The sequence below is a fragment of the Lissotriton helveticus genome, chromosome 4_1, assembly GCF_964261635.1.
Source record: "Lissotriton helveticus chromosome 4_1, aLisHel1.1, whole genome shotgun sequence".
Taxonomy (NCBI): domain Eukaryota; kingdom Metazoa; phylum Chordata; class Amphibia; order Caudata; family Salamandridae; genus Lissotriton; species Lissotriton helveticus.
The window spans coordinates 637,759,946-637,787,695 of record NC_136063.1 but is presented as its reverse complement, the minus strand read 5'-3'; the positions used below and the strand labels follow the sequence as shown (position 1 = coordinate 637,787,695).

At 39.1% G+C, this 27,750-nt stretch overlaps 1 protein-coding gene across 1 annotated transcript in view; it reads left to right on the top strand.

The window, feature by feature from the left end:
• Positions 1-27,750, top strand: part of SDCBP (syndecan binding protein) — a 187,213-nt gene that overhangs the window by 8,966 nt on the left and 150,497 nt on the right. Inside the window, exon 2 of the mRNA XM_078687270.1 lies at positions 23,618-23,683. Within this exon, the coding sequence (XP_078543396.1) occupies positions 23,618-23,683 (66 nt within the window). The remainder of the gene's footprint in view (positions 1-23,617; positions 23,684-27,750) is intronic.

Sequence of the window (27,750 nt, the reverse complement as noted above, 5' to 3'; positions counted from 1 at the left end):
TCCTATAGTCTTTCCCAACTCCTGGATAGCTGTCATCACACATTGCAACTTGCTGTAGGTGCAGATACTTAGGAGCACATTAGGATTGCGGGCGGATCCCGACGCAAAAAGGGACCGCCCGCCATAAGGGAGGGGGTCCTGTTTGGGCCATTAGGATGTGCTCGCCACTGTGGCGGGCACATCCCGCATTTTTAACATTGCGGTCAGCAGCACCCGCCGCAATGCTAAACATGCACATCAAGCAGTTCAATGTACAACGTGACAGGCACCGCGCGGTGCCTGCCACTTTGTATATTGAAATGCAGGGGGTACCATAGGTACCTCCCCATGTGCACCCCCCAGAATCCCTGGGGGCCCGCAACGGGTCCCGCAAGTGATTCCCGCATGCCTTAACGGAAAGGCATGTGTCCGCCCCCATCATAATATTTTTGGCGGTGGCTAACAAGACACTCTTCAAGTCGACCGGGCGGCGCCCTTAGTGTTAGCAATTATCTAGTATTATTGTTTTGCTCACTCTCACACAAATGTTCTTATAAACTTAAAGCATGACAAACATACACCAGCAAAGCCAATAGTTCCTGCCTTTGTGAGCAGTTGGCTTAGTCAGTGTTTTTTAGTGATGTTGTACACCACTGGTACTTACAAACATTTTCCCATGGACAAAAAGTACTGTCTGTGATGTGGCCAAGGGCTGCATTTATGCCAGTAGGGCAGGGCAGAGGGGGACGAGTCAGAGGACAAGTGGATGTACGGTAGGTGTCTGTGAAGCGAAGGATGTACATTGTCTGGACTGTGAGTTGTGGAGTTATTTTAAGGGTTTCATTCCATACTGCCCTCTAACTTATGCCATAAGTCTCCATGAGACACACCGAATTGACAATACTGTGCTATGCTGTATCCTACTGTGCTATGCTGTATCTGATTCAATGTCTCTACCACACCCTGGGATGAGCTGTCTCTACTTGCTGTTCTGTCTGTAGTGAGTCAAGGGAGCAAAAGAAGCAACTTGGTTATTTGAAATGAAATTGAATCTTTGGCCTCACTGGCTCCACACTCCTTTAGCCTCTTATGTGTAAACATTAGGAATGGTTAGAAACCAACTCAGTTAAGGTAGCACGTGGTATAAAAACTCCCTGCTTTGACGAGACTTACACTATAAGCGTTGCTGGTAAAAGAAGCATATTGGGTCTTTCTTCTAGTTAGTAGCAAAGAATGGAGGGTCTGAGGGAAGTTTATAGTCCTAACAGGGTTCAATCCCCCTTTCCATACAGTACCAAAAAATTAGAATCCTGAGGACTAGAATAAGTGATATACTCCTGAACTGGTGTATACCAAAAAGGAGAAAAATCGTTGTCCATAGCTAATACAAATGTGCACATTGAAGAAGGCTATAAAACTACAGTACGAATCATATTAGGATATATGGTATCCCATCATTGCACAGTCATGTACCCAGTGTCATCATCTGGGAACCAAACAGTACCTCCCCAGTCTCTCAGAGAGAACAATCTCTGGGATCTGAACCACAATGTGCTTATTTTGCACATTGTGGTAAAATCTCCACTTCGACCACACTTCAGAATCACAAATCATGTTCTGTGTGCCTTCCTGATTGCTGATCTATTCTGAAATATTTGTACAGTTCGTTTACAGGCATTTCAGTGCTGTTGTGTGCTAGAAAACCGTGACATCCTACATCCTTTTCTTTCACATTCAAGTACCCAGCAAGATTGTCACATAAATGCTTTCATTTTGTAGTCTGAGAAAGAAAAGTGAACACCAATCTCCCCTTTTAAAATGTATAAGCAGCCATCTGTAAGAACGCAGAGCCTGACGTTTGACTTGTCTTTTGTACTGCTAATGTGACTAGGTAAACTACGTTTGAAAGCCTCTGTATTGGTCCTTCGACTTCTGAACCACAATGTGCTTATTTTGGGGGGTGCTTCAGCACCCTCTCCTCCCCTACTTCTAGCGCATGTGGCATTGGGCGTGAAATTGAGGTAGAGGATTATTTAAGTTGTGCTACTGGTAAAGAACACGGACCAAAATAAACAAGCTTGTATGCAGAATATTGTTCCTCACAGGCATGCATGATTAATGAACTGGTACTGCCATAAATAAGTAGAATCACTCTTGCAAAAAGAAAGGAGGCCAGAAACCTTTTCAAAGAAATACAGCACATTTACGTCTTCCTGAAGTAGTATATAAAGGAAAACGCATGCATTCTAATGGAGTGCCTCTCGGAAAAGAGAGTTCCAGGCAAGCAATCACTTGTGGAAAAATAGTCCATCATCTAGGTGGAAAATGGGCTGTGCTCCATGGTAGTGACAAATCATGCTTGAGGTCCTAAAACAAATAAAACAAGTGAATTGAAAGCAAGGAAAGTTTAGACAAAAACACAGTGCCAATGGTAAGCGATGATGGAATGCATTTTTGGTAAGCTTTCAGCATGTCCCCAATGCAGCAGCAGGCTACGACCTGAAAGACGGAACTCCTCCAAAGTCCCACTCCTCTATCTAGGCAACACCTCTTCATGCAGAATGAGAGCTGCCAGTGCTTATGAGTTTTCTCTGTCCTTTCCAGCCTGGCAAATAGATTTTTTTATTTTCTTTTTATTATTTAAATTTTTTGTTGTCACTCCATAATCTCTTAATACCCTCGTAAGTCAAGGCTAGTGTAAGCTGGCAAAGTCTCTGCTCAATCATTGCAAATACTTGTAGTTCAAAATCCTCCTCTTTAGTTTGACTATAATCAAAATAGTTATGCTTGATGAGCGTAACCCTTTTCATGTTTTCTATATCTATTGCACCACTTTCGGTGTGATGCCTAACTGAATACCCCCTTTTTTTTTTAGTGCATTATTAGAACTAATTGTCCGTGTTTTTCTAGAGAGCAGGTCATATGTCCCGATTTATTATATCTCCATAAACAGAAGGGGATCCTTCTTAAATGATTCCCGTGGTCAGGTGGCGCATGTGCCGGCAGAACCCCAACGCCGGTAAAGTTTGCACAAAATTCCAAAGTTCCTCAAAAGTGCATAAAATGTTAGTTACTTTCATAAATTATGAAAGCGGGGTGGAGCGCAGGCAATAAGGCACTTGCTACATTACTTAATTTACAGGAATACAAGGGGGTTAAACATCCTCTAAAAATGTTTTTCCCGTATCTGCTGTATATAATATGTAAAAAATGTGGAAACTCGTTTTTTCTAGCATTTTTATGTATGATTTTGTTTAAGTATGAAATGAATACAACATGTAATCATACAATACATAATATGTTCTAAAAGAATGTATACTTTAATATGTTTTGTGCTCCAGAGACTCCATTTCAAGATGGCCACTTTGCTTTCAGTCATAGTATGTGTTTGCAATGGCTCTTTTGTGTTTACTCACTCAATCACCTGGTATGTTTGAAAACTTTATTTATGCACAAAGCGGTAGACAAAGAATATCGTGTGATCAAGAGACCGGTGGGTCTCGAAACGCGTAGCGATTACTAAAGAATAAACTTGGTGTTTTCTACCCTCTTTCTGAGTGCGCATTAAATCCTTTTGAGGAACTTTGGAATTTTGTGTGTGTATATATATATATATATATATATATATATATATATATATATATATATATATATATATTTTGCGACAACAAGAAATTGATCTAAATGTTTACTAATGGAGTAGATATTAAAGTGATCTTTCTTTGTTCCTGTTGGGATTAAGATTAATAACAGGGAATGTGTATAGCAGGTAATGAATTTTTTCTGCTTACAAAATTACACCTGTTTACAGAATGGTTTTTAATCCTTAATTTTGGTTTATATTTTCGTTAAAGTTTTCAGCACTTGCACTTTATAAATGTAATTGATATCTTTGCATTTTATTAACCCACTATAAGATGGCCGCCGTATAATTGTTATTGTTGAGGCTGGTGAAATGTCCATTTTCTGTCTTCATGGCTATGATGACGTATGGTGGGTTTAAAATGGTTGTGTCACTAAAGGGTAATCGACATTGAAAAAGCTGCGAGGAGAAACGCGTCTGTCGATAGAAGGGGAGAGGGCTCAAGCACCGAATAAAGCATTTTTAGCTTTACAACCTACTCCAAGTGTGCCTTTCATTGCTGCAAGCCTAAAAACTGTTTGCCAAGTGAAGTTATATATATATATATATATATATATATATATATATATATATATATTCACTGAAAAAACCATAGGTTGTACACCATATATAGTTAGGAATTAGCATTTAAAAAACCTTATTTTACTCACACAAAACCATTGAAATTCCATATATAGTTAGTTGTACTAACTATATATCGCGCACCCGCAATCCACTGCTGATCATGTCACATATTACATCATTCATGACATGGTCAGTGACATCACTGATGACATCACTGATGACATCTCAAATGACATCACTGATGACATCACTGATGACAACATCCAGTGACTGTATTTTTCTGTAAAGTTAAAATATGTCTTACATATTGAAGATTGAGTGGATGTATAAGTGTCTGGATGAAGGATTTAGTAGGTGCATGACTGACTGTATGAATGAGTGATTAAATGTGTCTCACTGAGTGCATGGGTTAGTGACTAAACTGTCTTAATTTGTGCATCATTATGTCTGTTGTTCTGAAAACTGCTGCATGTGTTGTTCAGTAGCTATATGAGTAACTATATGGGTTATTGATTGGTTGCCCAAGTATTTGTATGGGAGACTGAGTGTGTGTGTGGGTGGCTGGGAGGTGTATGACTCTGTGCATACATGTGTGAGCAGTTGATTCACTAGATGTATGGGTTCAAAAGTGCATGTGGAAACAGCTGTATGGGCGGTTGACTGTGTGCATCAGTGTATTGGTGAGTGAATGGATATCTCAGTGCTACATGTCAAAGTAAGTACATATGTAAAACACAGTACATGTGAGAGTTAACATATATAAATAACTGTGCAAAAGAGCCAGTGAATGTGTGAGTGGCTGTATGGATCATTGTGAACTTGTATCAGGGATTGTATAAGAGAGTAAATATGTGTTAGTATATGTTTGAATAAGTAAGGTGTGTATAACTGTATAGTTGAGGAAATGGAGGTGTGATTGATTCTTTGCATGACTGACTAGGTGTGTGAGTAACTCCATGGATGAGTGACAGTCTGTGAGTGTCTCTTTACACTGAGTGTATCTAATGTTATATTAGAGTCTGAAGAGCTTCATCGTATTATCACATGAATGATGTCATCAGTGATGTGATCAGTAATGTCAAATGAGATGTCATCAGTGATGTCACTGACCATGTCATGAATGATGTAATATGTGACATGATCAGCAGTGGATTGCGGGTGCGCGATATATAGTTAGTACAACTAACTATATATGGAATTTCAATGGTTTTGTGTGAGTAAAATAAGGTTTTTTAAATGCTAATTCCTAACTATATATGGTGTATAACCTATGGTTTTTTCAGTGAATTTTCAAGGTTTTGTAAATGCTAATTCCTAACTATATATGGTCTATAACCTATGGTTTTTTCAGTGAATTTCATTGGTTTTTTAAAAGCTAATATCTATAGCTGTAAAATGTATTCTTCTTTAAATCCAAAAATATATTTTATATGTTTATTAATACATTTTTTTTAAAATATTTTTTTTGTTTCGCTCCCGGTCCGCGAACCGGAAAGCTTTCCGTTAGCTTAAATTGATGCCGCGACCCGGTCCGCGAACCGGTAAACGTTCCGTTTGCGCAACTGCCGCTTTAGAAATCAACATCGTGACGCGTCGCGAAAGCGCGACGTATCGCGTTGCCGCGTAATGCGTCTTATGACGTACCGCGTTAGCGCACCCGGAAGTGCCCCGGGGCGCGGACCGAGGCGCGAAACGCAGCTCCCCGGAAGCGATCCGCGGCGCGTCGCGAAAGCGCGACGTATCGCGTTGCCGCGTAATGCGTCTTATGACGTACCGCGTTAGCGCACCCGGAAGTGCCCTGGGGCGCGGACCGAGGCGCGAAGCGCAGCGACCCGGAAGCTATCCGGGGCGCGGACCGGAGCGCGTAACGTAAGCATAACAGGTCATGTGACTTGTTAATAACACTTTTCATTGGTTCATTTCACTTTTGGTTTCATAATCATGTAAGGCTAGGTCAGGTGACCTAAAAATAACACTTTTCATTGGTTGAGAACTATTGTTTTTCCCAAATGATGAAAACCCCTCCTTCTTTCCTCACTCTGACTTTCATCATTGTGAGAGGAAGACCTTTATTAATACTTGAGCAATGGCTTCAATGGTAGCTTCAGCTGGTGGACCCCCACCACCACCACCACCACCTCCTCATGGGAAGAGAGGACCACCTCCCCAGGTCATGACCAACACAGAGGAGGAAGAAGAAGAAATAGAGGAAGAGGAGAGAGAAGAACCACAGTTCTTGGAAGAGATGCCCCGGGTTTCCCATAGGAAAGCCAGTTTCATCTGGCAGTTTTATTCAATCCCTCCAGGGCAAAAGAAAGTGAATGCGAGGTATGTCACCTGCCTCATCTGCAAAGATAAATTATCAAGAGGGACTGATAAAAAGTATAGTTATGGGAACTATACCATGCATAGGCACATGACCAGGAGGCATCCACTCAATTACAGCCGGGCGGAAATACGGGATATGGAAGAAAATCCAACATCAACTCCTGTGGCCAGGTCAAGATCGTCAATATCATTGACACCAGCAGAGGCACGGGAAACTGTGCCAAACATCCAAGAGAATTTTGGCCACATGAAACATACTTGTATGCACTGTGGTGCGTTGATAGCATGTGGCAACATGAGTATCAATTCAATAAACCTAGCTTACAACAATCATAATTGCCCTAACCGCCCCCAGGAATTTTTTTTTTGCTCCTGTTGAGCCCTTTTCAATGCCTGTTTTTTGTTGTTCCCCCCCCCCCAAAAAAAAATATAAAATCGTAAAAAAATACAAAAAAAACAAAAAATGTTCAAAAAAAATATATATATAAAACAACAAAAACATTTAAAAAAAAGTTCTTTTCAGAACTACCTCCCCTTTCAAAAAAAATTGCTAGAATGTTTAGCACTCTGGCAAGCTCTATTTCTTTTGGTTCGCTTCCCGGTTAGCTTCCCGGTACGCGGACCGGGAGCTAACCAAAAAAAAAGAGTAAGTATAAGGAAAGTAAACAGAGAGTGATGTTAAAAGAAAGACAGCTATAGGGAGTAAAGAAGAGATACTGTTTAATAGATCTATTTACCGAAGAAAAGACGGAAGAGGGTATAATTGTGAAAAACAAAATAGATAAGGAAGTGAAAGAAAAAAAAAAGAGAGTAGAACAATAACAAAGAAGAGTTTCTTGGAGAATGTGAGTGAATGTTCAAAATAAGATTAAAACATGGGGAATAACAGAGAGAAAAAATAGAAAACAGAAAACAAAAAAGAACAGAAAAAGATTAATTGAAACAGCAAAGAAATGTAAGTAACATAGAGCCATATCATCAACATAGGCAATAAAAGTTTTGCAGCTTTTATCGGCAGAAATGTGTCGCTAAAGCCGCTTTTGCGGCAGGAAACTGCCGCTAAAACCACTTTTAGACCAGTTTTCTGCCAATAAAAACAGCATTAATTTTATTGGCTGTGTTCATAATATGCCCCTTAGTGTGCTTCAACTACACAGAGAAAGCATTATGAACAAGTAGTGATAGAGTGATCAGTCAAAGACACTAAGAGTAATAGAGACGGAGTGAGTGAACAAGAGTGAGGAACTATGAGAAGAGAGGGACTGAGAAAAAGAGTGGAAGGAGTTGAGTAAGTAGGTAATAGAGAAAGGAATGAGGGAAGTAGCAAAGGCAGGAAACTGAGGGTTAAAGAAATGAAGCAGTGGAACTAATAGAAGTTAAATGTGATAGAAATGTAACGAAAAGAGTACAAAACATTTACCTTATAATTGTCGTTAAATTACTCACTTTTTGTTTTTATACTTTCAATCTGTGAAAGAGAGAACAAACATTTGAAAAATATTAAAACATGTATTTAAAAATTACAAAAGACAAGGGAAAAGATTGAAGGACAAACAGTTTTTCAACAACTTTGACACTTACAGAAGCTTCTGCTTCTCCAGGCCCCCTACACAGTCCTAAAGATATACATTTTAAACTAACAGTATCTTGTTGCAGATGAAGTGAGGCCTATCTTAAAACATGGTGCATCTTTTGCATTGCTGTTGTCTCAGAAAAGTGTCGCAAGACACTAAAATTTTAAATGATTGCTTCAGGATGCCAATAAGATGTGTCCTATCCAGAGGTTTGTTTGAGGTGAGGCCTACTCAGGGTTGCAGATGAAATTTAGAGTTGTTGAAGAGTACAGAGAAGATAATACATTTGCAGGCCTACCAATGAAGTGAGTCATGCCCACTGCACTCTTGAACAAAGGCCAAACCTCCTCTGTTTCCCTGGACAGACCTAAACTTGATCTGCACAATGTGATTCGTAATGATAGGAAACACAGGTGATGTAATTGAAATACGTGCAATTTCTTTTGCTCATTTCACAATCACATCACTTGTGTTTCCTTTGCTTAGGTATCTCATTGTGCAGATGTAGTCCAGCATATGAAAGAGTACGCAGAAGTGCAGCACTGCATGCAACAACTTTGACACTTACAGAAGCCTCACCTTCTCCATGCCTCCTACACAGTTCTACATATACATCATAAATGCAAACAGTACAGAATTAATTATACATGTTAAATGGTTTATTTTTGCTGTTCTCAGAATGTATCAAAATTCACTAAAAACAGTGACGTGAAGGTATTCATCATATAACAGCGGGGAAAAAAAACCACAATCAAAATGATTGTGTTTAAAAAAACCCATACAACATAACAAATCAGAATTCAGAACTCCTTAAAGTTAACTTACTTTCCATGACGTCAAAGGATGTCCTATGAACAGCTTACACTCTGTTGTGCTGTTATTACTTTCAGCCCGCCACTATCTGAAAGAAAACCTCCATCGTTTTTAAAAACATGTTACATGCAATAAATGACTTCTTGCTCTTTTCCTTCAAGTTTCCACAAGGCCAAATCTTGTCAGAGCCATTTATAACTCTTGGATTTCTTGTAAGCCAATCCCGTCATTTGGCATTTCTGCAACTTTCAGAATTAAAATGTTGAAGATCATTTTCACAATCCTGGAATAGTAATATCTTCCCCTTCTTGCTCAGTCATGTTCTACATTTCCTATGACACTGATACTGCTTACTATGAAGCAGACTTACACTACCTCTATGACTACTACAATTATTTAATTCTCTACATCACTTTTAATCACAAAGCAATGTAAAACAGTAGACAGCATTGCAGACTTACATTCCCTCTACTCTATGTTTTGATTGGCTGCTTCAATTAGCTTATAAAAAGAAATAGTTTTTCTGAACTCATTCAAAGTGCACTTATTTCTCCATGACGTCCAGTCTTATGGTTAGAAGTTATGTCTCTGAACTACACTTATCCTCAAGGCCAAATCGTGTAGGAGCCATTAGAACTTCTTGAAATTCCACAGAGCACATCCCGAGATTCTTTCCCTAAAATTTTGGTTTTAAAAACACCAGGTAAGAGTTTTTAAGGTCATACGGCAATTTTTTTTTGAAAATTAAAACCGAATCATTGCAAAATGACCAGCCATTTCTAGACTTTAAATAAGCTGTGTAATGTCCTGATGTTATTGAAGGACCGCCATGATATATAATTGCTGCAGTTACAAAAGTCCTTCCTGATATTGACAACTGCGAAGCCACAACATTTTTAATTAAAGTTGTCAATTTTGTTCCATCAGGCCTACATCATTGGAACATTAAAATGACATACTGGCCATATGTTCGTATAAATAATGTGGACATCATTTCAGATTTACATTGGCTACACTCCATGTTGTGATCAGCTGCTTTTACTAGCTTATTAAAGGAGACTGATTTACTGTCTGGCAAAGTTAAATATATAAATCTTTGAGTCTACACTAGTAGTACTTGATACCATACAGTTCTCGCAGTCATGCTGCCATTGATAAGAAAGCCCAAACAGCTGATCTACATCTACACCTTCAGCATGCAATACATCAAGCATATACATTAAAAACTCCTGACAATCTTGCTGAATATTTTGAGAGAATTGTGTTTGGCCTGAACATCTGTCTAACAGATTTCGAATTTCAGACACACTTTCTATGTTTGTTCTATCAGTGCTACATTTCTCTAACACAGAATTTAACAAACTGCAAAATCTTTGATCAGAATTGACCACAATCTCTTCTTTTACATTTTCTAGAGAAAACAAAACATTAACCACTACATTAGCATAGCAGTTGACACCAGAACTGTTTTCAAATTGAAAACCAACAACATCTTCAACAGAATCCTTTTTGTTTCTGCTTATAATTTCAGGTTCATCGACTTTTAGTCTTTTTGCTACAACCTCCCCAGTATTGGTCACATTTCTTCGTTTCCGGCCTACCACACGTTTCTCAAACAAAGGATATTGAGGCAAATGTGGCGCATACTCTCTTCTTAACCTATTGTATTCCTTAACACAATCTAGATCCGCACAAATGCTTGTGACATCACACTCAATCAAGTACAATCCCGATAAAGTTCTAACTCGTGACAATGCCACATATGCCATACCCTCCTTGAACACAGAACTGCCAATATTCACCAATGCACTGTCTACACTTAAACCTTGCGATTTATGGATTGTCACAGCATATACCAAGCAAACAGGAAACTGCTTACGGCGAACATATAAGTCTTTTACAAGCAAAAATCTAGCAGAACAACGACCAATTAGCTGTACTTCCTCAATGCCATCAAATTTAATTTTTAAAAATTCAATTCCATCTCTATTTCTGTATTTTACAAAATCAACAACATTACCCATTGATCCATTTACCAGACCTCTTTCAACATATAAATTCCTTCTTAAAATTATACGGCAGTTCAAGCACACATTCAGAGTCTTTTCAAAACCTGCAGTTTTAGATATACTCTTCTCTAATGAATCCAATTTTGTTTTCAGATTCTCAGACAAAATAATTGTTGATCCCATATGCTCTACTCTGTCAATAGCTTCCAGTTTCACAATCTCTTGCTTTTCTAAATGCAACATTTTGTTGTTGAATTTGGCACATTCTGCAAGAGTTGGCATCAAACATATTCCAGATTTCTTCTCAGTAATTTTCTGAAAAATATTCTCAGGCACAACATCTTGTTCTGGATATAAATTTGACAGTAATCGTGCATGTAAAGCTTCTTTCCCATGCTCGGTCACTTTTCCAATTCTAACATCTTGTAGAATAGTCTTGTAAACTTCATCCTTCGCCTGACGCATATTTTCATGCAGTTCAGCATAATTGAAGTTTAACCATATATTGACGTTGCCAATGCTGCCTAGGCACTTCCTGGTATCTTCATGCGTGAGCATTTTGAACACAGGTTGCCCTTTCACTGGTGTCAGCTGCAGAAGATCTCCGAAAACAATGATGTGTTTGCCACCAAATAACACATCATACTCTGTTTTGAGAACTTCTTGCATTCTCAAATGCACAAAGGCAAGCATGACATTGGAAACCATGCTTACTTCGTCAATGATAAGAAGTTTCATTTTCCTCAAGATTCTTGAAACTTCAAAACAAGCATCTCCAGATAGCTTGTGATATTGTAATTTGTTGTCATGCTCCACTGGCAGCATCAGTAAACGATGTAAAGTAATCCCTTTAATGTTATGTGCTGCCAGTCCAGTTGGAGCGGTGACAACACAAGACAGCGATGACTCTGTCCTTTCCTGCAAATAGCATGAAATTGCTTTAATGAGGAAACTTTTTCCAGTTCCCGCTTCTCCACTCACGTACAGTCGGACAGGCTTCAACGACATACATGAGCACTCTTTCTTGTCATGACTTAATCCATGATCAATTTGCATGGTAACTTCGTCATATATTTTCCTCTGCTCAACGTTGAGTTGTCTTTCCAACTCTTCTAAGTTAACCGCATCCTCCTGAGCATGTGCCATGGCTCTTTCCACTTCATTCATAGCAGTGGCAGCTTCATTTTCGATAACAGGTCCTCCTAGTGGATCCTGACTCAATGAAGCAGAACTCTGACTGTCCTGAGAACTGTCTCTGGCAATCTCGGCTGCAATCATTGCTTCCTGCTCAATTTCCGCATTCAACATTTGTACATATTTGGGAAAAGCAGGACATTCTATGGTCTCCTTGGCGGCAATGAAAGAGTCTTCGTAACAGAGAAAATCTCCAAGCAGTTCCTCTTCTGCACGCCAAGGCTTGAAAAGTTGCAAAAGTGCTAAATAGAAAAACTCCTTTTTTTCAGGAGATTCGCCACTCAATTTTCGATGGTTTACCAAGTGGCATTTTCTTTGCTTGACCAGACATCCCTCACTTCCTATTACAGCATACACTCCTTTCTCAGTATCTTCTTTGATGTTCCTCTTGAATATGTAATTTTGAAGAACCTCATACAGACAAACATTCTCGAGGTGAATGCTTCGATTTGGATAATAAGTATCCAACATGTTGGTCTTCAAAATGTCGGTACTGTTTGGCTCCTTTTCCGCCAAATACTCAATTTCCCGCACAGGTTTGAGAACTCGATTACGCGTTGCAGCAAGACCAAGACTCGCCCAAATGATACTCCTGGACTTGGCATAGAGACTTGCTGAAGACAACCGGTCAGAACATTCGTACGCTCCGATTTCTCGATGCGACAACATCTTCAGACTGACACTGTACAACTTCTTGCTGAGGCTCTTTTCATGGGAAATGTCCTCCCACATATCCTTCAATTCTGTCTTCTCTTTTTTGGTGATGTAAGACGTCACATACCGAGCCACAGCCATACAGTTATCAGCCACAAACTGTATATCCATGTTGGCATTCCACATGGACAAAATCACCGGGTTGTAGTCGTTGATGTACTTGGACTCTTCGTTCCTCTTCAAATTGTATGTGTTTTTAGGTGATTTCTTCATCACATTATGTCGCAGCGAAGACATCAAACTGTTTACTCTTCCTTTAGAAATCACCGGTCGTGGAAAGCCGAAACGACATTTGGTGTAGAACTTGTCCTTGTTTCGGAATTTACGACGACAGTACTTTCCACATCGATGGCTTTGGAAACGCAGAACTTTTTCTCTTAGGCTTTTCTTCTCCTTTGCGTTTGGAACAGCACACGTAGAATACTGTTGTATAAAACTCATCACTGAGTCTTCTGGATCCGTTCCAAATTTAGGTGCATCCTTGATCCACAGCAACATATGTATATGAGGAGCACCTCTAGCTTGGTACTCCTTTCTCCAGAAGAAATCCAACACCTCTCCAAGAGGTGGATTCTTCTTATTCATGATGAAAGACATCATAGCTTCAAATCTATGATTGAAGTACCTACATACATTGACTGGATCCAAAGAGCACAGTTCTCCGGGTGTCTTGAATTCGATGTTTTCTACGTTAGCATTTGCCTCTCGTAGAAATTCAAGTAAGTCTTCCCAGCCATACTCGGCACAGCTCAGAGTGAGGAACCATGTGGGAGTACCTTAGTTCCTCAGCATACATTTTAAATCACCATGACGACGGTACCAGTACTCATTAGTACCACGCTGACACGCCATGAGATTAATCAGGTGAGAATCCAAAATACTGTCTTGGACATTGACTTTATCCATAAAGTCACTTGCCGAGATGTTTTGCATGTGTATACCACTTTTCAAGATGTGGTTCACTGCATATGACAGTCCAGACAGATCGCTTTCAAACAGGAGATGAAACAAATAAGGAATGCATTGTCGAAACCTAGCATCTCCTGCATACAATCGCAAAGTCCGGTATTCAGAAGCAGGAATTTGATGAGGTCGCTCATCATATCTTCCTCCCTGACCTGTTGGAAAAAGCTGTGGGAAACACCGAGCTTCCAAACTTTCCTCCCAAACACTAATGGGACTCCCTTTGGCTTGTTTCATTTGAAACAACTCAATAGCATTCCCCATGACTTCCTTGGAATGCAAAGGATGAACACTATAATGTTCATATATTTCTTCACTAGTAGAAGTTTCTACTTTCTCAATTTGACCAGCACACAAATCGCTATCCTCTTCCTCACTTATTTCCTCTTCTGCAACATATACATTCTTATAGTATTTATTACTTTTTTTAAAATACAATGTTGCCTTTTTAACTTTCCTAACATCTACTAAATCTTGCCATATTTTCTTATTCTTTGTCGGAACCCCATTAACTAAGATAACCAGAGGTTCCTCGTCCACTTTTTCTACTCCAATTGTGTTAATGTTTTTCTTCAAATCTAGAGGCAAATAAACAACTCTTCCCTTTAATCCTCTCTGTAAATCTGATGGAGGCAATTTCCCTGTCTTTGGCTCCATTCTTACAATAGCCTGAAAGGGATGGATACTTTGAATCAAAATAGATTCATAAGTATTTAAATCCTTCAATTCAGAAGGAATCTCAACCAATTCCAGATTATTATGAACTGCTCTAGCAGGCATCTGGTTTTGATTTAATTTGCAACAACAATAAGTACACACACATTGATCCAATCCCAAATCAAAACAATTTTCTACCATCAAGTATGTTGCGAAATCCTTCCATTCACTATTATTTTCCCTTTCACTTTTTGCATATAAATCCACGAACTTAGTCTGATTCTTATAATAAGTGCGTCGACAACACACACAAGTGAAATTTGGCCTCTCACTTGATTTGACCTGAAACGTGGCAATTTCCCTCTGGAAATTATCTGTACTGGAAACCTGTACACTATCTTCCACATTACCCGCTTCTTCTTGGTCAATTTCAACATTCTCCTCTTTACTTCCAAAGTAACAAAACTCAATTTCTTCACATATATTCTTCACATCTATTTCAGAACCATGCAAAAGAGCAGCACATAATTTTTTAAGCATAATTGCTGGACTCTTAGCATAATACAACATTCTAACTAATTTCCTCACTTTATTATGATGCACTGCTAGCATCCTGAAATGATGAAAAACACTCTGGCATACTCTCCTGGAAAGACAAGCCAGTGAATGACCATGCAAACCTGTCACTTCTCTCACTCTGCAAGGATCTAATTCTTGCAACAACCTTATTTTCTGCTTCAAACTTTTCTTATTAAATGACCGTACAAAATCACAAAGCAAATTGATGGAATCCTGTCGCACACTGCAAATACTACTACACTTCCAGGTGTACACAGGACCCTTAGCACGTCTTCCTAAAACCTCATTACCTAACACCTCTTCTGCCTCTGTTGTCACAAGTTTTTCTTTTTCAACTGGACAACCATCTTTCACTTCATAAGCACGACCACTGGTGTCAACTGCATGCACCAAATCATTATCCTGGAAATAACTCTCCTCATTAAAAAATGCCTCACAGCTTGAACTATGCATCCATTCTCCAGAAAAAACTTCACAAAAATTACTACGATTAACTATTCTCTTCCATCTACTATTTCTTTTGAAATCATAAATTGCCTTGTTTAGCTTCCTAATTCTATTGATTATCAAAATAAATAACTTACGTTTAATTTCAAATGCCTGATCAATAACTTTCTCAACTTTTTTTTTCTCTTATAAAAAACCACTTTCTGTTGACCTTTCTTAATATTTTTTAACAAATTGCCAATTATCCTGTTGCGGAACATTCGTTTACGAATTTCCCTAAACTGTTGTTTCCTTCTACTATCATGCACAGAGTTATCTCTTGCTCTAGCAGTAACATTTTTGATTGGCCTTTCCTTTCCATTTGAATTGCTTCTCTTTTTCTGGACTGAAACATTTTCTGTAGTAATATTTTTTTTACTGCAAATATTTCTTATGAATGTTTTTGTACTCTTACCCGGTGCTTTCTTGTTGACTTGACAAATCTTTTTGTTAGAGGACTGCTGCTTTTTTTCAATCACCTGCTGTCTTTGACGTTTTGCAGCCTTTCTCAGTCTTTCTTTCGTTGGCATGGTGAAATGTTGAAATGATCTGCAGTTGAATCTGTGGTAAAATATATTAAAAAATGTTATTAACCACTATTACCCAACAGTACATCAATAACAGTAATCAAAAACTTAAAACACTACTTTACATTTTTACATATAAGATTTTTTAGTGCATGGCAATTTTAGAATACAGAAATAGCAGAAAAGAAATGGAATTTATATTCATGTTACCTGTGCTATCTTATATGTGAATCTGATCTAATTTTATGAGCATATTTTAATATTTTATTGAAGACACTACACAAACTGTTTTTGAAGGTGTCTTTATTTTTAAATTAAACGGTTTACATTTTTACTTTTTATTTATTATAAATTTGAAAAATAAATGTTTATAGTTCCATAGGATCAAGCAGGTCAGCTTCCCACCCTATGTCATATAATTCGGACAAATCTGCATCCTCATCACGTTCTTCTTCATCCTCAGGATTTAAATCATCCAAGGGATCAACATCCACTGATGTTTCAATTACAAGTTCAATGATGAGGTCAAAATCAACTGATTGCAGATTATCGCTCATGTTGATGTTGTCTTTATCTTTAAAGAAAGATAACAACAATGAGATGTTGCAGAGTAAGAGACAAATCTCAGAGATTATAATAGTAAAATTGTTTAACAAGAGTAACATTTTGCAGCTATTATTTAGCCATGTCCAGCGATGCTGAGCAGGTGAAGCCTATGTCTAATTTTTCAGTGAACAGGACTCATCTCTTCTTAACCTTGGATAAGCCTCACCGACTCTGTGTCCCCTGCACATACTTAAATGTAAAGGGGCAGATTTATGTTAAATGGCACATCCCCAGGCATGCACCAGTTAACGTGCACCACTGCTCTGCCACCCATGGTGTGCCGCATTTACAATCAGATAGGAGAAAGCTGCGTCAAAACCCTGCGCCTGCTTTAAGCAGGCATAGGTCTTGACGCAACATTGTGGAGATGGGGCACCCCTGAGCCTTGCTGGAGCTGCATCGCACTTGCGATACAACTCCAGCAATGCGCCACCTTTACAGCACAGATACGTCACGCATCTGTGCCATTTTTGCCCCATGCTGCGCCGCATTGTAAATGCAGCACACCATGGGTGGCGGAACAGCGGCGCAGGATGACTGGCACATCCCTGGTGATGCGCCAGTCATCATAAATCTATCCCTAAGCTTCTTATCTTGTTACAGATGAACCGCCATATGTATCATCAAACTATTTTGCATTTCCTAAATAGCGAATTTTAAGGAATAAATAGCAATTCTTTACCATTCCTAATTTGCAATGAGCAAATTGCTAATTGCAAATTACCCATTCATTTCCATGGGCTAGGAGGCTCATAGGAATGAAGGTGCAATTTGCGATTAGCAATTAGCTCATCGCAAATTAGGAATTTTTTCAAGGGTGCAGGGGTGTCTCAAAAACACCCTGCTGCACCCCTGAAAAAGAAATTTGGGGGCATATGGCGCACATACATGACATATGGCACCTTTTGTTTTTTGGAAAAAAAGCTTTTTGAAAAGAATTCGCAAATTACCACAAACTAGAAGTTGGTGGTAGTTTCCAAATCCTTAATGGCATTTTTTACATATTTTTTGTTTGATACATTGCATTTAAGGAATCGCAAAATTTGCAAATCCTTCAGTGCAATCGCAAAATAAGGAATAGCAAATTTTGAATTAAGGACATTTTAAGTCATTTCCACATGTGCAGTGTTTTCAAATTTTGATTTGAAAATCGTTTTTAGGGAAAAGGAATGGTTTGTAAATTTATGACAAGGACATATTGGTGTATGCTTCTTTATAAGGCATTTCACTGTCTCTGATGTCATTTTTCCCATATTACATTATAAGACCTTTCCCCATGGAGCACATTCCTTGTAAATATGCTCCCACCTGTGCATGGTGAATTTAGATTTTGACTGTTTGAGTCACATAGCCATGTTAAAAGTGACCCAAAAAAATTGCAAAGGCTTTAAAAAAACACTTTCATGTGTCTTAAGGACATTTTAAGTCATTTCCCCATGGGCAGTGTTTTGTAAGTGGCGCAAAAGAGGCATACACCTATCATAAATCTGTCCCTAGCATTTTAAATGATTAATTCATGATGACGATAAGGTGTGGCCTATCCAGAGGTTTGTTTAAGGTGAGGCCTACTCAGGATTGCAGATTAAAGTTACGCTTGATGAAGAATACAGAGGAGATAATACATGTAAAGCTCTACCAATGAAGTAAGTGATGTCCACTTCATTGCGCCAGTCATCATAAATGTATCCCTAAGCTTCTTATCTTGTTACAGATGAACCGCCATATGTATCATCAAACTATTTTGCATTTCCAAAATAGCGAATTTTAAGGAATAAATAGCGATTCTTTACCATTCCTAATTTGCGATGAGCAAATTGCTAATTGCAAATTACCCATTCATTTCCATGGGCCAGGATGCCCATAGGAATGAAGGTGCAATTTGCGATTAGCAATTAGCTCATCGCAAATTAGGAATTTTTCCAAAGGTGCAGGGGTGTCTCAAGAACACCCTGCTGCACCCCTGAAAAAGAAATTTGGGGGCATATGGCGCACATAAATTTTAACAACATTCCTTTACCTCAAAAACGATTTTCAAGTCATAATTTGAAAACACTGCCCACAGGGAAATGACTTAAAATGTCCTTAAGACACATGAAAGTGTTTTTTGAAAGCCTTTGCAATTTTTTTGGGTCACTTTTAACATGGTTATGTAACTCAAACAGTCAAAATCTAAATTTACCATGCACAAGTGTGACCATATTTACAAGGAATGTGCCCCACGGAGAAAGGTCTTTTAATGTAATATGGGAAAAATGACATCAAATGTCCTTAAGACACATAAAAGCGTTTTTTGATTGCCTTTGCAGCATGTTTGTATCACTTTTAACATGGCTATGGAACACAAACATTCAAAATCTAAATTTGCCATGCACAGGTGGGAGCATATTTACAAGCAATTTGCGCCACAGAGAAAGGTCTTACATTAAAATGGGAAAAATAACATCAGAGACAGTCAATTGCCTTATAAAGAAGCATACACCATTATGTCCTTGTCATAAATTTAAAAACAATTCCTTTTCCCCAAAAACGATTTTCAAATCATAATTTCAAAACACTGCACATGGGAAAATGACATCAAATGTCCTTAAGACACATAAAAGCGTTTTTTGATTGCCTTTGCAGCATGTTTGTATCACTTTTAACATGGCTATGGAACACAAACATTCAAAATCTAAATTTGCCATGCACAGGTGGGAGCATATTTACAAGCAATTTGCGCCACAGAGAAAGGTCTTACATTAAAATGGGAAAAATAACATCAGAGACAGTCAATTGCCTTATAAAGAAGCATACACCATTATGTCCTTGTCATAAATTTAAAAACAATTCCTTTTCCCCAAAAACGATTTTCAAATCATAATTTCAAAACACTGCACATGGGAAAATGACTTAAAATGTCCTTAAGACACATAAAAGCGTTTTTTGATTGCCTTTGCAGCATGTTTGTATCACTTTTAACATGGCTATGGAACACAAACATTCAAAATCTAAATTTGCCATGCACAGGTGGGAGCATATTTACAAGCAATTTGCGCCACAGAGAAAGGTCTTACATTGAAATGGGAAAAATAACATCAGAGACAGTCAATTGCATTATAAAGAAGCATACACCATTATGTCCTTGTCAGAAATATTATAACCATTCATTTTCCTCAAAAACGATTTTCAAGTCATAATTTGAAAAGACTCCACAGCTCCTATGCAGAAAAACACCCTGTCAGTACTAATACTTCACATTTTCTCCAATTACATTTTCTCAAAGAAACAAAATCTATTTGTAAAACACTTGAGACAAAGCAACATTTGAAAAACACAACTTTCTTCATAATTTTCTCCTTAAAGCACACTATTCTCTATCTAAATTAAAGAAATATTTTCTCACCTTAGCAAATACTTTGGTGTGTTTCTGAGACTGTTTTCAAACTCAATTTGTCTTCAGCAGAGCAAAAGGTATGCACTCCAGAGTCTGCAGCTATCAAAAGCACAGAAATGCTGTAATTCTTCACACATATCTCTCATGTCACCCAATCAAAACTCTTCCCTCACTTTTTTTCAAATGAAAACCCTTCCCCCCCCTCTGCCATTTCATGCCTTTTCTGCATGGCAACCACTTCTTGGAAGACTTCTGGTGTTTGCAAGTTCACACAACAATGTTGCAATTGAACTCTGAACTCTCAGTGCACCTCATATCCAGTGCATTTTTTCATTTAATGATTTTTTCTTGACCACTCAAAATACATCTTTCAAACAACTCATCCATGCACCCTAACTTTCTGTTTTCAGCAATCAAAATCCACCAATCACTGTTACTGCTTCATTAACACAGAAACTCCACAGTTTTTTTCATTTTAAACTCTTATTTTTTCAACTGCCATTTCATTGCCACACTTCATCTGACTGCAGGAGAAGCTTCTCTCACCATGTTTTCTGTCTGGATTGTTGGACATAGTTACATCTATTGGGCTCAGAGGTATGCTGAGAACAGGAATTTACCTAACCTCAATTTACAAGATGTGGAAATTAAGTGGTTTGGCCACAGAGGATTAAAATGTCACCAATTGATACCATTGGTGAAAACCTTTATGCATTTGCCAAAACCTGACCTGTTAATTGTGCACTGTGGAGGTAATGATTTGGGCACTTTGACTGGGGTAGGTCTGGAAATGCTTTTAAAGGACACCTTTGAGCAATTGATGGCACTTTTTCCTCAGACTGCCTTGGTATATTCAAATATATGCCAAAGACAGAAATGGAGGTGGTCAAACCAATTTTGTCCACAAATTGAGAAGTCGAGGAAGCATGTAAACAAATCTGTTTCAGCTTACATGAGAGACCATGGAATGGGCTCCCTGTACAACAATAACTTGCGTTACTACATGCAAGATATCTACAGAGGAGATGGAGTTCACTTCTCAGATGAGGGCAACAGAATTTTCATTCTGAATTTAAGACTGTGCATTGGTACCTACTTATAAGTACCTAAATGTACCATAAACCCAAAAGCTCTTCTCAGAGCTACCCTACATCTGATCACTCACAATTATTATTTTACTCTAACATTTTTCACTAATTTTCAACAAAGTACGCTCCCTGGGGCGCTTCCCGGTACGCGAACCGGGAGCTAACCTCGCAAAATTTTTGAAAAAATGTGTTTTTTTTCGCACATATGGGCCTCCTCAGCCACCCTCAGAAAACCTAGGGGGTCAAGATAAGTCTACCGTGCCCCCTTCTACCCATTCTGAACATTATTTGCCCTCCATCTTGTATCTTAATTCGACCGAAACACAAAATGGTGGACTCCCGTAACGCTTAAGGTTCGCGAACCGGGGCGCTCACCAGTTCGCGTACCGGGTCGCTCCCTGGGAAGCGCACCATCAAAAAAGGTGGGAAAGTAGTTTACAGAAAAGCGACTGGAGACAATTTCACCAAATATAGATTAGCTCATACTACATACCAATCCCTACCATTTTCACAAATTTGATTGGAATTCCATTTAGCCATTTAGCCTGTAGACCTCTCTAAATACCCTGAGGTAAATTACTTCTCAAAACACATCTGAAGTGTTGGAATTGACAACCAATTAAAATGTTACTTTCATTTTCTACTTTTTTTACCTGACATTTGATTGGTTATGTACCTGAATATATATAAAGAAAGAGAGAGAAACACAGCCATTTTGACTACTACTTCCTGAATTACATTGCAAGATCATTTTCACTCACAACTTAAACTTGTTTTTAGAAGGTGAGATATTATTTTATAAATTTGAAAACATTTTCAGATAGTTATATACTATCCCTCTGTAAGAGTTAGACATTGAGAAAGGCTTCTTTATTATAATTATGGATTGATTTAGGTTTCAGTGGTATAATTATGAATTTACTTAGGCTTCTTCACAGGCACTTTTTAATAGTACTACTTCACGCCTGAAACCATACAGTGCCCATAGATTACTTCTCTGTTATAAACTCACAAGTACCTGTCTGAACTGAAACCCAACAGTGCCCTATCACTACTGATATATTTATTTTTTATGCAAATTACAGCAATAAAATGGAAGTTGAGCAGAATGTTTCCTTCGAAATTGTTCTGGACAGCAACAATGAACAAGTTATGGAACCCATTGATGACTTAGAATTCATGGATGAGTCACGGGACTATGAATTACTTCAATGTGTAGAATCTGTCGACCATTTACTCCATTATGATGACGGTCAAATGTGGGAACTTATGTTCACTCAACAAGAGGACATATCGGACAGTCAAATGCTAGACGTTCTATTAAATTTTGAAAAACAATCTGAAAAATAAAATTGTATGTAATATTAAAAAATTGTTTGAGTCTTTAATCATTTTTATATGTAATTCATAAACTAGTTAAATGTTAGAAATGTTATTAAATTTTGAAACACAATCACAATAATAAATAATTGCTTAAAAAATAAAAAAATTAAAAAATAATCAACAAAACCAGCAATCAATTAACATACAGTATTTGAAAAGTCTATCATTCATTTTTCATTATAGTACGCTGCCCAGAACGCTTCCCGGTTCGCGAACCGGGCGCTACCCACGCAAAAAAACAAATTTTTTTTTTTTTTTTTTTGCCCGGCGGGGCCCTTTTAAAGCCTCCACATTAAACCTAGGGGGTCAGGGAGGATATACTATGCCCCCTTATGGTCATTTCCCCCTTTGTTTTGGCCTCCTCTTGTCTCTCAATCCTACCGAGAGACAAGATGGCGGCCGCTCCGGACTGTTTAGAATGTTGACAGACACCGGAGAGCCAATCAGCTTCGCTACGCGAAGTTCCGTTACGCGTAAAGTCCGCGAACCGGAGCGCTGCCCGGAGCGCGCTTACAGATATATATCTTTTTTTTAAACGTTAATTTCTCAAAATCCACTGAAGCACATATATTGAGACCTAGCAAAGGCACATCGGCCTACCAGTCCCTACAATTTTGCCAAGTTTCGTGGAAATCCATTCAGCCGTTCGGGCTAAAAGTGAGGCCAACCGCCCTATGGAAAACTCAATGTTAAAAACACGTTTTGGGACCCCCCTTTTTTCTCGGCCCCCCCTTGACGAACCCCCCCCAAATTTCCAGGGGCTGCTCAGAAACAAAATGTTCCATTTTCCAGAAAATTTCAGCCAATTCCGTCCACAAACGCCAAAGTTATTAGACATAGAATTTTCAAAAATCCCATAGGGAAAAAATCCTAACTATATATACCTACTGGCGACCGCCAGTAGGTTATATATATATATATATATATATATATATATATATATATATATATATATATATATATATATATATATATGGAAAATCTCTTTCTTAAGGAGTATCCGTGTGAAAGTATAAAAGACGCTAATTGAGCAGTTGTACCGTGGCAATAATTAATTAATCTGTGTAGCCCGAGGCAAAGTGTGCTTTATGGGGAATGTTTGTATTGAGTTTAACAATGCCCCATTGTTTTTCACAGGTACCCCTTTTCACCATGTCCTTGTATCCTTCTCTGGAAGACCTGAAGGTCGACAAAGTAATTCAGGTGAGTGGAACCAGATATTCTCTTTCCTGAAAGTATATGTAAAACGCACTTTGAACTATCTGACGTTTTGTGAAGACTATTTACTAGCCTGAGACTCTACCTTCTTTTGGGGGATGTGGGGGGTAAATCTTTTTATTGGAGTTTTAGGCATCATCAATAGACCTAAAACCGTGAGCAAATGATAGTTGCAGTCTTTCCATATATCCTAATTCTTCGCATGGTAACCTTGCGGAATACTTCAACAAGAAACTGTCACTCCAAAAATCAAATGCGTTTTCAGCATTTAACTTGGCAGCCACCACCTTTGATTTGGGAGCCACCTGTTTGAGAACCACAAAAATCATACAATGGTAATAGTCATTGACCTATGGGTGATGCCCTGGATTGAATATGGGAAATTAGCTGCTCTAAATAAAGAGAAAGTAGTCACTATAGTTTTTGCTGCAATGTTATTATCAAAATTCAGAAGGAATAAGGTCCTATATTATGTGCAGAGATTGGGGTCCTTCCTGGTTTTAATAACCGTGTAATCACCCCCTCTCTCATTGTTGGCAGCAGCGCCCCCTGCTCAAGACATTGAGCAGATATCTCTAACAATATGGGGGCTAATCCTCAGCGGCCGCTCAATCTGAGCATCGGAGCGCTGCACCCCCAGCAAATAAAACGATAATAAAACCGTTTTTTAACCAGTTTTATTTGAATCCCCTGGACCTGTCTCCAGGACTCTGACATGTCTTGGGAGTTGGTCCAGGGGATGACTGCTGGTGTGTATAACACTCTGGGCACCAGTCCTCACAGCTGTACTCAATGCTGCTGTGTTACGTGGATGCCCAAAATCTTGGGGGGTATCTACGATTGTGCCTATTTTTAAGAAAGGTGACCGTAGTAGCCCTGCTTGCTATCGACCAATATCTCTAATAAACTCCGTGGTGAAAGTGGTGGGAGGAGTAATATTGAACAGATTGGTCAGATGGTCAGAAGATAACAACATAATATCTTCAATCCAGTATGGATTCAGGCCCGGACACTCCACAATTTCACAATGTTTAAACCTATACCTCATTATTGCAAAGTATACTAAGGCTCGAAGTGGAACGATCCATATGGCGTTCATGGATCTTTCCTCGGCTTTCGATTGTGTGAGTCGGGGGAAGCTCTGGGACGCCATGCGAAAAATGGGTGTGGATCCGAACCTAGTCGATTTGCTAGACGACATGCACTCTGACACCAATGCAAATGTTAGATACACCCAAGACTTAAATGTGACCAAAGACTTTGGGGTGCATCGAGGTGTCCGTCAAGGCTGCATTCTGGCACCGTTCCTTTTTAATTTTTACATCAATGATTTGGAAGAGCACCTTTTAAGCACTAACACGGATTACCCGTATATTGGCCGTAGGGGGCTGCCAGTCCTCTTATATGCGGACGACGCAGTTCTCCTATCAAGAACAGCAAATGGACTTCAAACCTTACTAGATTCCTTCCATTCCTTTATGACCTCAAGAGAGTTAAGTATTAATAACTCTAAATCTTATATAATGAAGGTCGGACAGGGAAATAAAAAAGTAAATCGTTTAAATGTAAATGGAGTATGTATCCCCACTACACATACATTTTCCTATCTCGGGGTCCTTTTTGACAGTCAATTAAACTGGGGACCCGTGATTGTAAAAAAGAAGGGTGAGGTCACTAGGGTAAACGCGGCAATAATGGACTTTTCTAGGAAACTGGGCAATAGCCCGGTTGCCGCCCTACTCCAACTTTACAATGCCAAAAGTGTTCCCACAGCGTGTTATGGCAGCGAAATTTGGGGTTATGTCCCTCTGGAACCCCTACAGACTGTCGAAAATAATTTTTTGAAACAAGTACTAAGGCTCCCTAGGGGTACGGCTAATTTCTCTGTGCATGAGGAATTGGGGGTCTCCTTCGTAAGTGACAAGATTGCTGTTAATCCCATGTTATGCTGGATGAACTGTTGGTTAAACGATAACATCCCACTCACCCAGCTTATTTTAAGAGAAACTCTCACATGGGATAACAGGATGAAGGTTCCCTGGTTAAAGTACCTCTATAAGTGTTTTGCCGATCTAGGTCGCCCTGAACTTTTTTTATCCCCTGATTCGATCATTAAACAGGACGTTTTAACGGTCAAGAAAGCTTTTATCGATTTTAGAATCCAAGATAGGGAATCACGTGAACTAAAAAAAGAAAGTGTTCGTGCTCATGTATTAGTAAAAAGCACTTTGCTCATGGAACCCTATCTATCCTGGCAATTGTCCAGTTATGACCGTTTTCTATTGATCAGGTTCAGGTTTAACTTGTTTCATTTTTTGTTGGCTGCACCAAGGGGAGCTCATCGTGGACAAGTGTTGCCGGCTTGCGGCTGCGACGATAAGTCTCCGCAAGACTTGGCACACTTTCTTTTTTTCTGTCCCTTTTATGCTGTTCCAAGGAATCTTTATTTAAAACCCTGTCTGAAAAAACTAAATTTTGTCCAATTTCGCCCTGCACTGCACTTTCTTCAGCTGCTAAACTGTGAACATACTCTGTATATATGCAGCTTTTTAAAATTGGCAGTAAAATTTAGAAATAGTATGGAAGGTTAATTATATTAATATATGAATTGTTATTACCTCTTTTTTATAATGGACTCCGCAATATTCTTTGAAGGCTTGTTGTATATTTGCTGTCTTTTTGCTTATATTATAACTGTATTTTACTTCTATTGTATAAATATGTTCTTTTTTAACTGTAGTGTAAATGCTTTTATGGTTGTCAATTCGTACAACCGAATAAAGTTTACTGAACTGGACTGCTGGTGTGGGAGTGAGGCACTCCCTTCACTGCGCAAAAGATGTTTGGCCGGCCGTCACAGGCTGGCCAAACACCTCATGCATAGTGAACCTCTCTCCAGCCCCAGCTAATTGCTGGGTCTGGAGAGAGCAGGCAAATACTCCCAGTCTCCCTTGGAGCACAAGTTGCAGTTGCTCCGGCCAGTCTTAACACTGCTTCCCTGCAGCGTCAGAATTGGACCCATTGTATTGTAGGAGCCTCTACCCAGAACCAGGAAGAGCGCACTGGGGCGAAGACAGCGGCATGAAGGTAAGATTTATTCATTTTTTGTTTATCCGCCAAATTAACTCCCTCTCCATCCTCTGGCTTGGCTCGCCTCTTTGGCAGGGGAAGGCCGCTACTTGGGCTAATATATACTTGTATGCCCTATAAAATCCAGCAGTGAGGTTGTCGGCTCCTGGGGCTTTATTTCCAGCAAGACTTTCAATAGCAGCCACTCTCTTCCAACACAATGGCATTTTGTAGGAACTGGCAGTGGCTGTCTTCTAACCATACTATTGCAATTTCAGCTAGATTCTACTCTTAATGCATCACCACTTTCTGTTGAGTGTGTGGTATATAATTGCTGACAATAACTGACTAACTCCATAACAATATTGTCATTACTTGTTAAGATGTCTCACTTCTCCATTTGCAATTGAATTATGCGAGTTTGCTGTGTGGTACCCTTCAAGAGCCAGGCAGAGGTACTGCCTGGTCGCCTGTCCTCTGTAGTTTCTAACCAGAGCCTATTTGGCAAGATGAGTAATTTCTTTATCTGCGGGAACTCTATATTGCCGTATTAACTTGTGTTGCTATTGAAGTTTAATGTTCTTTGGCAGTTCTATGTTTTTAGGTCTCGCCTAGGCAGTGCTTTCGCTGTCTCTTTGAGACGTGCTGTTTTCAGGTATGGACCTTAAGCTCTGCCCATTTCCCCCCATCCTAACAATTGGCTCCTGTTAAACCTGTCAGCCCTAGGATGGTCTTTCCCTATTTTTTTCGCCCTTGCCTCATTTTTTCCACCCTCTTTTTCGTTGGCCTGAGGTCTCCGAGCGCCTTCCCATTGCTAATCAATGCTAAGGTGCAGGTGCTCTTTACTTCCAACATGGCTGCCACAGGCCCCTGCTACTGCAGCATGGTCTTTTTAGTAGCACCCTAGTTGCCAGGAGCTGGCTGGAACCCTTAAACATTGTTGCAATACCAGCCTGCCCATAGAGTAGGGAAGCTCCTGGAAC